General features: G+C 33.3%; 1 protein-coding gene across 1 annotated transcript; it reads right to left on the bottom strand.

The window, feature by feature from the left end:
• Positions 1-1,724: 1,724 nt before the first annotated feature.
• Positions 1,725-12,961, bottom strand: LOC142357519 (uncharacterized; the record flags this gene model as incomplete). Its single annotated transcript, XM_075409134.1, has 5 exons — positions 12,833-12,961; positions 10,902-11,750; positions 5,456-5,609; positions 3,262-3,336; positions 1,725-1,811 (listed from the first exon to the last, which is right to left on the bottom strand). Coding segments are annotated over exons 1-5 (1,294 nt in total), but the record flags the coding sequence as incomplete, so codon positions are not given.
• Between the last annotated feature and the right edge of the window lie 262 nt (positions 12,962-13,223).

Below are 13,223 nucleotides of genomic sequence, written 5' to 3'. Positions count from 1 at the left end.
TATGTTTACATTGGCCGCCTTAGGATTTTTTTGAGATTGTTTTGATTATTGAATTAATAAAGGAGAACAATGGTTTAAAATAATTTTATCAGTTTTGAGTTTTCAGTTTTCATTAAATCGACTGTTCTTCATGATATCTGATGTTGTTATGGCTTAATACTTGCATGACTTTTCTTAACCAAGTCGAATTAGTATCATCACAGTTGGTAAATAGTGCACATATGGAAAAATAATCCCCTGGGCATCAATGTTGATGACAAACATATATATATATATATATTATATATATATATATATATATATATATATATATATATATTTAAACGTATATACATATCTATATATGTTTAGTTACTGGATAGTTGAGTTATGGTTCGGTTAAGTGTTTAAATTTTGTTACAGATACTATCTGACTGAATTTCATGTGAATCAATAGCTGAAAAGACGGCTCTTGCGATTTTGCGTGCCACAAATTTTCCAAAATTGCCAATAATTACACAAAACAGGAGTTGAAAATTACAGGATTATGAAAACAAATGGCCAGGCAAAAGAAATAGCAAAACGTTTTGACAAAAAACAATTTGTCGACTATTTGTGAACATTTGTTTAATGTTAAAACCATAAAATTCCAGATTCCTCAAGTACTGAATGAAAACTACTAATAGATCAACTTATGTCTCATTTGAAAGTGTACAATACCTCACGACAACGCCACTAATTTATAGAGTCACTGAACAACGAAAAGGCCCATCATAAAAAATCAACAAAAATATATAACACATAATTTCATAACCATCGGACGCTAAAAAGAATATCTTAATCAAACACCAATTTGTCACTGCATTTAAAATAGTTTTTAGAAAATTTCAGGCTTTTAATTTACTAGCTTTCTTGCTCCCAACACTACTCAAGGTTGAATTTTGCCGATTTCTTTTATATTCGTTTCTAATTGACGTCAAATAGTCGGAAAATGTGTGGGAAGTCCTTAATATATTTTGAGAGGGTCATAAAAATAGGCAGCACACAGATTTTGTTCAAGAATTGGAAAACACCACGATGCGACCCTCGCTATCGCATTACAGCGAACATTAATTGTAATATTTTAAAAGAATGAAAAATTTTTTGATGTGCGGGGATATTGTGTTTGTGTTTGTTTGTGTATATTTTACATATAAGTTTCGAAAATATTATTTAAAAACTAAATTTTTGGGCCGTTTTTATATTGACCACAGTAAAAACATCAGAAATTAAATTTATCTTTGCAGTGCAATAAAAACTGATAAAGGTTTGAGGAATTAAATGTCGGTTAAAAAAGGCAGGTTTGACACCAATTGGTGCTAAAAAATCTGAAATTAAAAAAAATCAACTAAAGTTCAACGAGCTAACGGTGCAGCTAGAAAAAGCATTTGTTGAAAAATTCAGGAAGCATTCAACATCTTTTATCTTAAGAGAGCCAAATGTAAAACGTCAAGTAGAAATTGACTGATGAAAAATAAATCATGGAATTAAATTTGAAAAACTAACTTTTGTTCATGAGAATATATTGTTTTGTACTTTTTAGTTTTTTGTAACCTTTTTTCGTATAAGGTGTCATTTTTTCTCAAACGGTTCATATTTTAGCAAATTGCGTAAAGCTTATTTGGTCGATTGCAACTAGAAACTTTCAGCTGCACCAAAAAAGGCAGATATGCACCAAAAAATAACAGTTATGATAACGCTCTTACAGTTTCGGAGTTTCTCTTCGCCGTAGTAGTCGAGAAGGTTGCGTGTTAGAAAGGTATCTGTCGCTTCGTCATAGAGGAGCACAGTATCTAAAAAGAACATCATTAAAATCAACATATCGGCTAGCTGAAACCAAACTTACTTGCCATTTATGACCCCTGTCTGACATGCAGGGCTCTATAAATTCCAAATATGGTGTTAAATGATTGGTAAGCGTTTTTAAGGGAAGGTGACCAGGGTCAATAATTCTAGAGATAATTTATGACAGCAACAAAATTAGTTAATTTTCGTTTCGAGCCAAATCCAACGTTCTGCGTAAAAAATTGGATCTTTTCCGTTTGTGCCCCCCCCCCCTCAGTACGTTATGCACCCCCCTTTACAGATCACGCGTCATTACATAGTTAATCATCAAGTAAAAAAATGACAGGTACTTCGGGGGGGGGGGGGGTAGTTTGCAAATAAAATACACCCACTAATCTGGGGGGCACAAACGGAACAGATCCCAATAAAATTAGTACTGCGTCCTTCTTTCTGAGCAGGTCGAAATCGAGCTTGAAATTCAGGGTTAACAAAAACTATCGTGTTATACTTAGCGTAGCAGAATTCATTGATAAGGCTGGGTTTAATAGCAGGATGCAAAAAGAACGGCTTATGAAATTGGCAGAAAATGACAATTCTCTGAAGCCGAGTGAACTCTGCGAAAATTTACAAGTAGTCTCGCCTTCTCTTTACAACAATAGAGGTGTCAATTTATCATTTAATGGCTATTTTCGAAATGCTCTTTTTAAATTTTGGTTGAAATCATTTCGAGCTTCCAATTTTTTTTCTGATAATGTACAATACCCTTGTATTTGGGTTATTATTATTAAATATTTTTTCTCAGAAAACACGTTCCTTGTGATGCTTTTTCGTGGTGCTTTTTTTGCTAAAGGAACAATTTATCTACAGAGAAACAGAATAACTTTCTGTTTTTAGATTTATTTAGAGCTCATTTTTTGGTCTATGGTAACAATGACAACCAAAATATACGCTGTGATTTCCTACTCGGCAAAGCCTTGGTTCAAATATCGGAAATTGTCCGTATAATGACTTGTATTTAGCGGAAAAAGCTTCGGTGTTTCTATTTTCGCAAGATATGGAAAATTTCTGTAGGTTTAAACTTATCAAACCGAAAACTCGACAATTTTGAAGCCAACGAAAACGACGCCGTTCTTCTAGAAATTTTGCGTGGTTGTAGTCCGGAAATTGTAAGTCGTCAGTACTTATCGATCAGGTTTACGTTTTTGAAACCTGGACTTGATTTTCTAGCGCTTTCGATATCCATTCTTGACGTTCCAAATTGAACTCTTTTTACAAACTTGGCAGATTATTCTAAATTGAACAAAATTTAAAAATTTGCATGATGCTACGGAATTTGCGGACAGATACAACTGTCCATCTTAAAACTGAATTATTTGGCGCGGTTATAAGCGTTAAGCTCCATTATACATCACGGATGGGGGGATGGGGGTGGCTATAAAGATGAAATACATGATTTACCTGTCCTGTCGCCATCGACCACTCGAGTGAAACTCCATTCACAGCTCATGGCTTTCAGGAACTTTTGCACCTCTGTCGACCAGGGAGCTTGCACTTATCAACTAAGTTCAACTCTCCTACAATTTGCTGCATTTACTAGGCAGAAATAAAATGCAGTTTTATAACGTGCAGAATAATCTTTGCGGTTATCATTGCTCAACCAATATGATGTTGACATCAAAAATTTACTCAAGAAAAATTTCGCAAAGTTTGTTTTCAGCAGAAATGTTTTGAATTATTGTGACTCATTAGTGATTTGAAGATTAAGCAGGAATTTTTTTCACTATCAGCAGTTTTGTAGATGATAGGTGAATTTTAAAACTTCTTTGCTTTGGAAACGATTTATTCAAGAATCTTTGAAATTCATGAATATGAAAAAATTGAAGTCCTAGAACTTTCATTTATGAAAAATGTGTTATCCTCGAACTTTCCAATTTATGAAAAAGTTGTAATCATAGAACTTTCCTTCATGAGCAATTTGTAGTCATAGAACATTCGCTTTATGATAAAGTTGTAACCATAGATTTTTCCTTTAAGGGAAAGTTGTAACCTTACCAATTTCGTAAAACTTTTTTCGTCTATGACATTAAGGATCCCTAAGAGGAAAGTTCTAGGACAATATCTTTTGGTTTACCCGGGGGCTTTGTTCACCGTCTCTTTTTGACTCAGAGGGAAGAAAAGAGCTTTTCCTTAGTTCGCATTTCTGACGGTTGAAAATTTCTTAAGCAGTTTTTTTCAACCATGATTTTAAAAAATGCTAAAATTGAAGAGGTTAAATTTTTGTCCAACTTTTAAGATACACTGATTGAGTTTCATTAAGCAAACTGTTTCTTTTTTTTTCCTAGAAAACGTTATAAAGTTTGAGAGCTTCACTTAATATAAAATTGTGCGAGGATTGATTTTTTATTTCTTTAAAATTGCTGGGACATTTAAATACCTAACCTGGAGTATGTTATAACGCCCCCAAGTTTGAGAAAAATTGGACGAAAATTGCCCCGAAGTTACGACTGTTTCTTATTAGTACGGGTATGCTTGTTTTTTTGAATCTGTGTTATAAATAATTGAACATTAATACAACCTCAATAGGAAAATATCATTCTCAAAACAAATAAACATGTGAAACATCTATCCAACAAACCCCCGAGGCAAAAAAGGCGATTTTGTTGAAAATATACAATCTGCAACATTTGTTTTTCCAATTAAAATTAACCTGGTCGACGATCATTTAGAAAAAATTGTCAGAAATACGGGAAATGCGTTAAACGCAAAGCTCTCAAAAAATTGTGCACTAGAGTGAAAAGCGATGAAAATTATCAAAGAAACCATCGAATTTCAGCTTTTATATTCCACATTAGTTCGCTAAAATTGCAACAACACCTCCACCAAGATACTGTTTGACAACAGTGGAAGCCGGTGACTAGAAACTTTGTTAAAGACACGCAGGATCATAATACCTCTATCAAAACTTAAAATATCTTGCCGGTAATTGAGACCTGTTATAAAAAAAAACAAAAACGCAACGTAAAGTAATTGTTTTTTTTTGTGTTGCCACAAGATATTTAACAAAATGTTCCAAAAAAAAGGTAGACATCTTAAACAAGCTCTATGTTAGTTACATTCTATTGACCTTCAACTACAGATGTAAACTAACATAAATAAAGTCGGCCTGATTGCAAAATCAATTTTTATAGTGAAGCAAATCATGTATAATCGAAAGAGATTACGCTATTGACCCAAAAACTAATAAAACAGACTGAGAAATGACGTCACGTAGACAGATTTTTTCGTAAAGCGGTAAGAATCATGAATCAGAATTTAAGTGGTCATAAAATATATTATAGCAAATGACGAAGATTCCAGATTCCTCTTATAAAGTTCTTGCAAGATAGACGCTGAAGAATACTTTTTCGGAAACTTTTTTTCTTATCTAGAAATATCGAACCTTTTTTCTATTCATACGAGTCAGTTGACTGACACCTGAGAGCATTTTTAAATTTATTAAGCAGAGGCATAAAACGCATATACAAAACGAATTCTTTATGATAGTGTTTACATGAGTAGGGTTGCCTTTTCTGTGTACGTACACCTGTCTAAATTTAGGACTACATAATCTGAGTGGGTCTATACATGTTATTAGAAAAATGCCAGATCCCTGGATCGTCTTTGTCTTCAATGTTGATCATTTCAGTGTTGGTTATCTCGCAGAACATCTCCGCCTGTTCATGTGGAAGCAGTAGGTCGCTTTTGTACATAGTAGTTTTGCACAAGTAAACCAGTTCTTCCCCGCATTGTTGACCTGTCTGAATATCCTGTTAAAACAACCGTTGAAAGGTTTGCCACCTGCGCAAAAAGTTTGACAGTGCAAGAAATCTATTACTGAAAGACAAAATTTTACCAGCAGAGCTTTTCATTAAAAAAGTTTGTCTACTTAAATTTTTTGACCTCTTCTCACAATATAAACAGAGTAGTCGAGAAACCAAAAACTCCTCTTTCAGGATTCTTGAAAAGTACGAATTGACCAAAAACTGCAGAACTGTCCAGTTTTTTCCAAAGAATAAGTGCCAATCCAAATGGAGTGACAGGTCACTGATCAGAAATTTTTCTAGGAAATGGAATAATTTGCCAATTGAAATCCGAAAAGAGAAAACTAAAAACAAATTTAAGGAAAAACTAAGCAGCGAAATGGTCAAACTGCATGAACGTGTTCCAATAGATAGACAAGTAAGAGGCTTTAGGAAATTTTTCTACTGAAGTATAAAGACCAAACTATTCATATATTTACGAGGCGATTTTGAAAATGTAAATATTTAACCAAACGTTCTTGTTGTGGTTATAACTTTAAATTTACATTTTTGAAGATTAAAAAAAATATATAACTATCCACCACTGGCTTTTTATAGAGTTTCTATTCAGAATTTAATTTTGAAGTCCTATTATAATGCTTTTTTATAACTATTTTTGTCATGAATTTTTATCCGGTCAATTTAATTTTGGAAACTAAAACGAAATAACCACCTCACTAAAGCCGAAGAAAGTGAGTTTCAAAAATATCACAACAACTCGTTCCAAAAATAATTTGTCTGGAAATCATTATCATTTTAGTCCGTGACATAATTATTATAGAGAAAATCGCTAAATCCACTGGCCAACACAGAACTTTCAAATTTTAGTTTTCTGAATCGCCATATGAAATGCAAGCCAATAAGGCCAAAAAATTGAATTTTACTGATTTCCTATAAAATTTTTTTCCATTTGTTCAATAATCCTTTTTTGAGATTCAGTATATTTAGGTTGAGATTCATTCAGAATTCATCGAATGAAATGATTAAAGAATGCGTGTCAGTTGCTACGTAGCGCTCTTGGAACAATTCATTCGATTTGGGCAAAAAATCCGATCCTCAGTTGAGAACTTTAGCTCGTCCCATAAAGTTGATATAATTGAACGTTTCAAAAGCCACAGGTTAGAGTTCAAAGGTCAAAGTTCAAATTTGAAACATGTAGAAAAAATTGATGAATGAAAAATTAATGGAGAAAACGTTGACATTCAAATAAGCATATTGATGCTCAATAGCGCGTTTTTGGTGTTTTTCGAACGTTCGCTTATTGCAACTTTATGGGACAGACTATACAACTGTCCCATAAAAATGAAATAATCGAAGTTTTTAAGGAACACTGTCCACATTGCTCATTTGCATGCTCAATTACATGTTTTGGCGTTTTTCAAATGTTCGATTATTTCAACTTTATGGGACAGACTATAGTTGAGTTTGTCCTATCACAAACAGAAATATGTTTTTTTTAGCTTTGTCATAATTTGGTTCTGGTTCAATAATTAGGCTTTGAAATCAACTGCTTTGTAAAAATACGTTCAATTTTGATGATTTTTTTTCTCCAGCTTTGGATTGAAAAATGTGCTGATAAATATATTGAAAAATAATTTTGGCGACACAAAAACGAAAAAATTCAAGCAGTATTCGGTTGATTTTATTAAAAAGATGCAGTTCAAGCTTTAACGGACAACAGAAAAGACTTCGAAATTCAATTGGATAAGGCATGTAGCTATAGCTGAAACTTCCTTATGAGCTCCACAACTATTATTTTGAAAAATATGATTTGAAAGTAAATTAGTTTTAAAATTTTGCCAGGAGGAGGCGTGACCGGCTGCTAGAAAGAACTCATTTGTCATGATTTTTCACCCCATGATCGGGGTTAATCTATAGACAAGTACTATTTGATGGCTCTTCCAATGAGCGAGGACATAAAAATACAATTAACTTTATGGGCCATGAATCACTGATGGAGAAAAGTGGGAGCGATGACAGAAGTATTACCTCAAAATTTTACAGAGAAGACAGCGTTAGTGATTCGATTGTGGAGCCGAATTGAACTGATATTAATAACAAGACAACTCATGCACAGAATCCAAGTTAGCACAGAATGCTCCAACATCGATCTCAAAATTTTTAGTTGTTCAGAGAAAAAGACTTACTTATTATCATTAAAGCTCGGGTCAATTTTTTCTAAGCAATTTTGAAAACAAATTCATTTCATTCAAAAATAACAGCTGAAAATCTCAGAATCCCAGTTGAATATGTTTACAGCAATTGAAACAAGTTTTACAAGGAAACCTGAATTTCAACAGCAGTAATCAAGACAAAACCCTAAAATGCTGAAAAAAGTACTTCTGAAAACACTGACAAAGTTTTGCATGAACGCGGCAGTTCTATTGACAGGATGCTTGAAGTTGCTTTAACTCAGTTTTTTTTTAGACAGCAGACAATGAGATTGATTGGTCATTAATTTCTTTATTTGATTCAACAATCAGAAAAAGTAAGTGTCAAAAAAATAATGCGAGAAAGTAAATTTTTATTTCGAGCATCGGTACTGGTTGACTTTTTCCATGCCGTTAGAAATAAGTTTCAATCTACCGCACAAAATGGCGTAAAATTTGACCGAATATGACCGAATCATTAGAATCTGATCAAATAAAATTAAGAACAAGTAAGGTTTTGATGTTGTTGGATGGTGTTTACAAGATAATTGTACTATGTCACGTTTAATTCAAGTTTTCGACTCTCGGCGAACTTCATACAGTTTAATTTAAAGATTAGAAAAAGTTATTTTGATCGAGTTCTATTCAATGTTGGGCGAGAAATTGCTGAAAAAACTTTGAAACGGAAGATTTTTTCCAGTTTTTTTTTATCTAAAATTCATCATTTTGGAATCAATTGAGGGATCACTAGACGGTAGTGTTCAAAAGATATCCCACGTTTACTCGTGTACTATATTTCGCCAGTAATGCCAAATTTTTACTAAATTAAATGACAAAGCAAAAAACAGCAAAATGCTCAGTTCTAGTAGTTATCTCGTAACAATTATCAAAAGTATTTTTTCTTGAAAAAAATTTGACCTCTTTTTTTTTACTTCTTTCTTTGTCTAGGTAATATAAGATGAGGTGCAATATTGCTGAAAAAATTTTGAAGTATTGTGAAATATTTTCATTTGTCCCCCTTCTAATGTTTTTTTTTTATCCCTGAACTAATTAGGAATCAGTGAAAATCAATACAGAGAATTTTAGAAAATTAAATTAAGTGTCCATCTTTGCCCAAAATTAATTGTAAGAGAGAAAGAACTGTCTGAGAGGTACGTTTTAACTTTCTAAGAAAAGTAGGAGACAAAACTTAAAACGACTTTTTTAGAAACAATTTTGCCTCTACTTTTTTGTTGAAGTAAGGCAAATCGGTGACTGCAACTTTTTCGTGGATTCAGTTGCTTAATTTGCTGCAAACCATTTAGAATTTAAAAATCTTGAAAAGTCGTTTGATGATTATTAAAATCAGTTGCCTCATTTTCTCAATAATATGCTTTTGCGATTTGCTTTAAGTTTTCTACTTTCTTGACAATCCATTAATTTTACTGGTATATAAATTAATTAGAGGGCATGATACAAGTTACAATGTTTTTTTTAAGAATTTAGGGAATAAATTAGTTTTTAAATATAACTTGCTTCATTTTTGTAAAAACATAGCGCCGTTTTATTAATTTTGAATCTCGTTTTTGTTGAAAAATTATCTGTTTTGGTTTGTTCAATCCGCAGAAACATAATCGTTTGCCATGATTGTTTTGATAAAAAAACTAAAATAGTTATTGTAGTTAATATCAATTTTGTCAGTTTTGAATGTTTTTCTATAAAGCGCTCAGGAGAATCCCAAATATCAGTTTAGCATTTTCACTTTCAAATATGATTACCCCAGTGATTCTGGAATTCTTATCGTGTAAGATCTGATTAGATGTTGATCAAAAACTTTTATCGTGTAGGATCTTATCTGGCCTTACACTATTAAAATTCTGCCCTATGTGAACTGTAATCATGTATGAGCTGTTAACATACTTATCAGATCTTATAAGATAATAAATCACTTTTGCTGAATTGTTATCTTATGAAATCTGACAAGTATTTTATCAGATTTCATACAATAAAAGTTCACGCAGGACAAAAATTATATCGTGTAAAATCTGATAAGACATGGTTTAATGATTTCCTTATGACCGTATAACGTAGTCAAGTTTCTTTCAAAGTAAGAAAATAATGGGTCATCTTACCAATTTTAAAACGAAAAAATTTTTGTTGATTCTGTTTTGGTGGCAGTTTTATCGTGAGTCTTATCTAGGTAAAATGGCAGTCAGATACAATTTCGGACATTGAAGAAAATTTTTCAGCCTAGTTTGATAATCACCGCTTCAGAAAAAGCCCCTGACACTCTAGTAACCTTTTTCACAATATCTTGTGAGTCTCAAAAGACAGTATAAGATAAGTATAAGATAATTTTCTCTTTGTTGCCCAGGCACTTAAGTGATGCACGCTGTAGCTTTTTGGCTACTGCTTGAAAGCAACTCTGATTTGTCTTCAAAATGAAGAACATGCCCTACTTCAAGCATTTTTTTCGTATAAGATCTGAGAAAATTTTTATCAAAAAGATGAGCCATAGCTTTCCGAATATTTATTTTACAAGATTTTAAAGGATTCTTATAAGATCTGACACGATAAACATTTTTTGTCAGATAGAATTTTTATTTTGTAAGATTTGACAAAACTGAACTTTTATCGTGAAAGATCTTATCAGAACTGATAAAAATTCTTATCGTGTAAGACCTGATAAATCGTCTTACAAAGTCTTAGTCAGGCGACGCATAATCTTATAACAACATATAAGCCAATTTTTGTAAGAACATTGTAAGATCTTAAATTCACGATAAAATTCTCAAATGTCTGTGGTAATGCAATGTGATTAGCGATAATGTGTTTAAGTATGGTTGCCTAGCGCCCAAATATTTGCCACCCTATCCAGAACCCCCTCCCCTCGCTTCTTTTCGTTTGCAATTGCTTAAAGTGTTCGCACAAAATTAATAGTCTTTAATGAAAATTGAAAACTAGAAAAGTAGAGTCTAGGAGCTAAAATTCATGTTTTCTCTGCAAAGTGAAAATTTGAGTGCTCGCATTGATATTTGCCCTCTATTTTGGGATAAATCTTGGAACAACAACAATCGGTTGAAAATCAAGATCTTAAATTCATAATTAGTGATCGAATTCTTATACCCACCAAAGTTCCAGAGTGTATGTAGAATAGTTTGCAATTATCTGGGTCGCCTTCCGGGTCAGTTGTAAACAAGACACCCTGATTTCCATTGCTACCATCGGTTGCCCTAGAGAAAGCTGTCTTAACATTGTCGAACGTAGTTTCTCCTTTGAAATCCGATAAATCCGTGTCTGTTACTTTGTTTGCCTCTGAGGTCAAGAATGGGGGGCACTCGCCACGTGAAAAGAAGTACCCGTATCCGTCAAATTCTCTCCCGCCGTCTGACATTTCTACCAGGGAACTGTATGAAGGCACATTGGCCCGATTTGGGCACGGTTGAGAACCGAGGGTTGTTTGTTCACACCAGCTGTATTTGATGTTGTCGCATTGGGTAAAAGAAAACTTTGCAAGGTTTCCATAGGAATTTTGGGAGTTGTAATCGAGGCAAAGCCCACCTTTGTCCTCTATCCATTCGTGGGGCACAAACATCATAAAATGCTTTGATTCCACGCAAAACCAGTCGCTCAATCCGTTTAGTCCGAGTTCACATCGCGTAAAACCGGTCCAGAATCGGCTAATTTGCATATTTTCAGGAATTTTTGTGTCGAAAAACACATCCAGGTTCAGCGGAGCCGCTATTTCCTTATTTTGTCCATCACAATAGCTCAAAGCATCCGCATATGGAGTCCTTCTGAAACCGGTTGTCGAGTCACTCGGGTTTCCGAAGTTGTTGCCTCTGGCCAGGGTTTCGTAGGTGCCGATCTGGAATGTCTCACGCGAGAAGGCGAAGCCCTTTGCAAACCAGAAGGTGTTCTCAGAACTGCGAAAGCAGTCTCGGCTGAGAGATTTGTCGTACAAAATACATGCTGAGTTCTAAACATTAGAATAGCTTATAAGATATTTGTGACTTAACATGGAATGAAGCTTTATATGTTCAACAAAATTGGCTGTTGACTTGAAAAGTGATGAATGAAAAAATCCTCAGTTTTGAGGAACAAGAAAAAAAGGGGAATGGGTTATAAGAGATGCCCAAAATAGAGAGCTTGAAGTGAGTTGGTGTAGATTAAGCGTTTAAGATAGGAAAGACTGGAAGAAATTTCATTACGGGTTTCTTTTCACAATGGGCACTCCAGCTTAGACCCCCACAAATAATTTACTTTTCAACATAATATAAAGGTTTAGTTAAAAAAACAATGAGTTTAAATAACTAAAAACTCCTCAAGGCATCTATGTAATGCATTGTGGCACAGTAATTAAATAGCAATATCGATGCCTTAATAATGATACCAATCTTCCGACTGTTCACGAATACATTATTTAATAATATCAGGTAAAAAATACAAAAATTGCGTGTCCGGACAAATAGTCCCAGACAAAAAAAAGTTCCGAATAAAAATCAAAACGATTGTAAATCTAATCAAAAAACAATTTTGGTGTAATCAGCTTAATATTTGTTCAATGACATACGATTATATGAATAATCTAAGTTGTTTCTTTGTTAATTGGTGTGGATATGTTTAACACGGTGACGTACAACTATGCCGACGTAATACTATGGCGATTATAAGAGTGCCAAAAAATTATTCATTTTTTATCTTGATAAATTTCTTAAACAATCATGTCATTTTACGGAGATGACGCAAAAAATTATTGGCCAAACAAAATCGAGAATCAATTTGGGCATTCTTATAAAACATATTGTTTATTAGTATGAGAAAATTGCAGAAAGACAAACATTAAGAAAACAGTAGTAATTGCGGGCAATGGCCATGCCTCCGCGGCCCGTGGGACTTGATATGAATCTATCACAACCGAACATGTGATCAGCGTACCCTGAATTTTTTTTAAAATTTAGTTTAGATGCTCTTGAACTAAGAGGAAGTCTCTTTTCATGTCTTCGGCACTTTTGAAATAAGTTTCACTTTTGGCATTCTTAAACGTCGGCATAGTTGTACGTAATCGTTTAACTGTAAATTTAGTTCGGAATCTTTTGTCTGGGACTGTTTCGTCTGGGTATCTTTTGCTATTCGGGGCTGTTTTTTCCAGGACTGTTTTGTCTGTTCTCCAAAAATTGAAACTGTCATAAGTATACTTACATAGATTGAGTTTATATTAGACTATTGATCTTCGACGTTTCAAGCAATTAATTTATTGATTGAAAAGAGGCTGAAAACCGAGTGAGATCATTTATTATATATGTTGAAAGCGGAAGTTTAATATGCTTCTCATGAATATGTTTCAATGTTGCTAATATGATTGATGATTTTCTTTTTAAATACGTTTTTAAGAGTTTTTCTTTTAATAAATTTTTCAAAATAAAAAATAACAAATTTGACAATATTGATA

The sequence above is a fragment of the Convolutriloba macropyga genome, unplaced genomic scaffold (genome assembly GCF_964194025.1).
Source record: "Convolutriloba macropyga unplaced genomic scaffold, txConMacr16.3 SCAFFOLD_4300, whole genome shotgun sequence".
NCBI lineage: Eukaryota > Metazoa > Xenacoelomorpha > Acoela > Convolutidae > Convolutriloba > Convolutriloba macropyga.
Note: the sequence above shows the minus strand (reverse complement) of the source record. Positions and strands in the feature narration are given on the sequence as shown.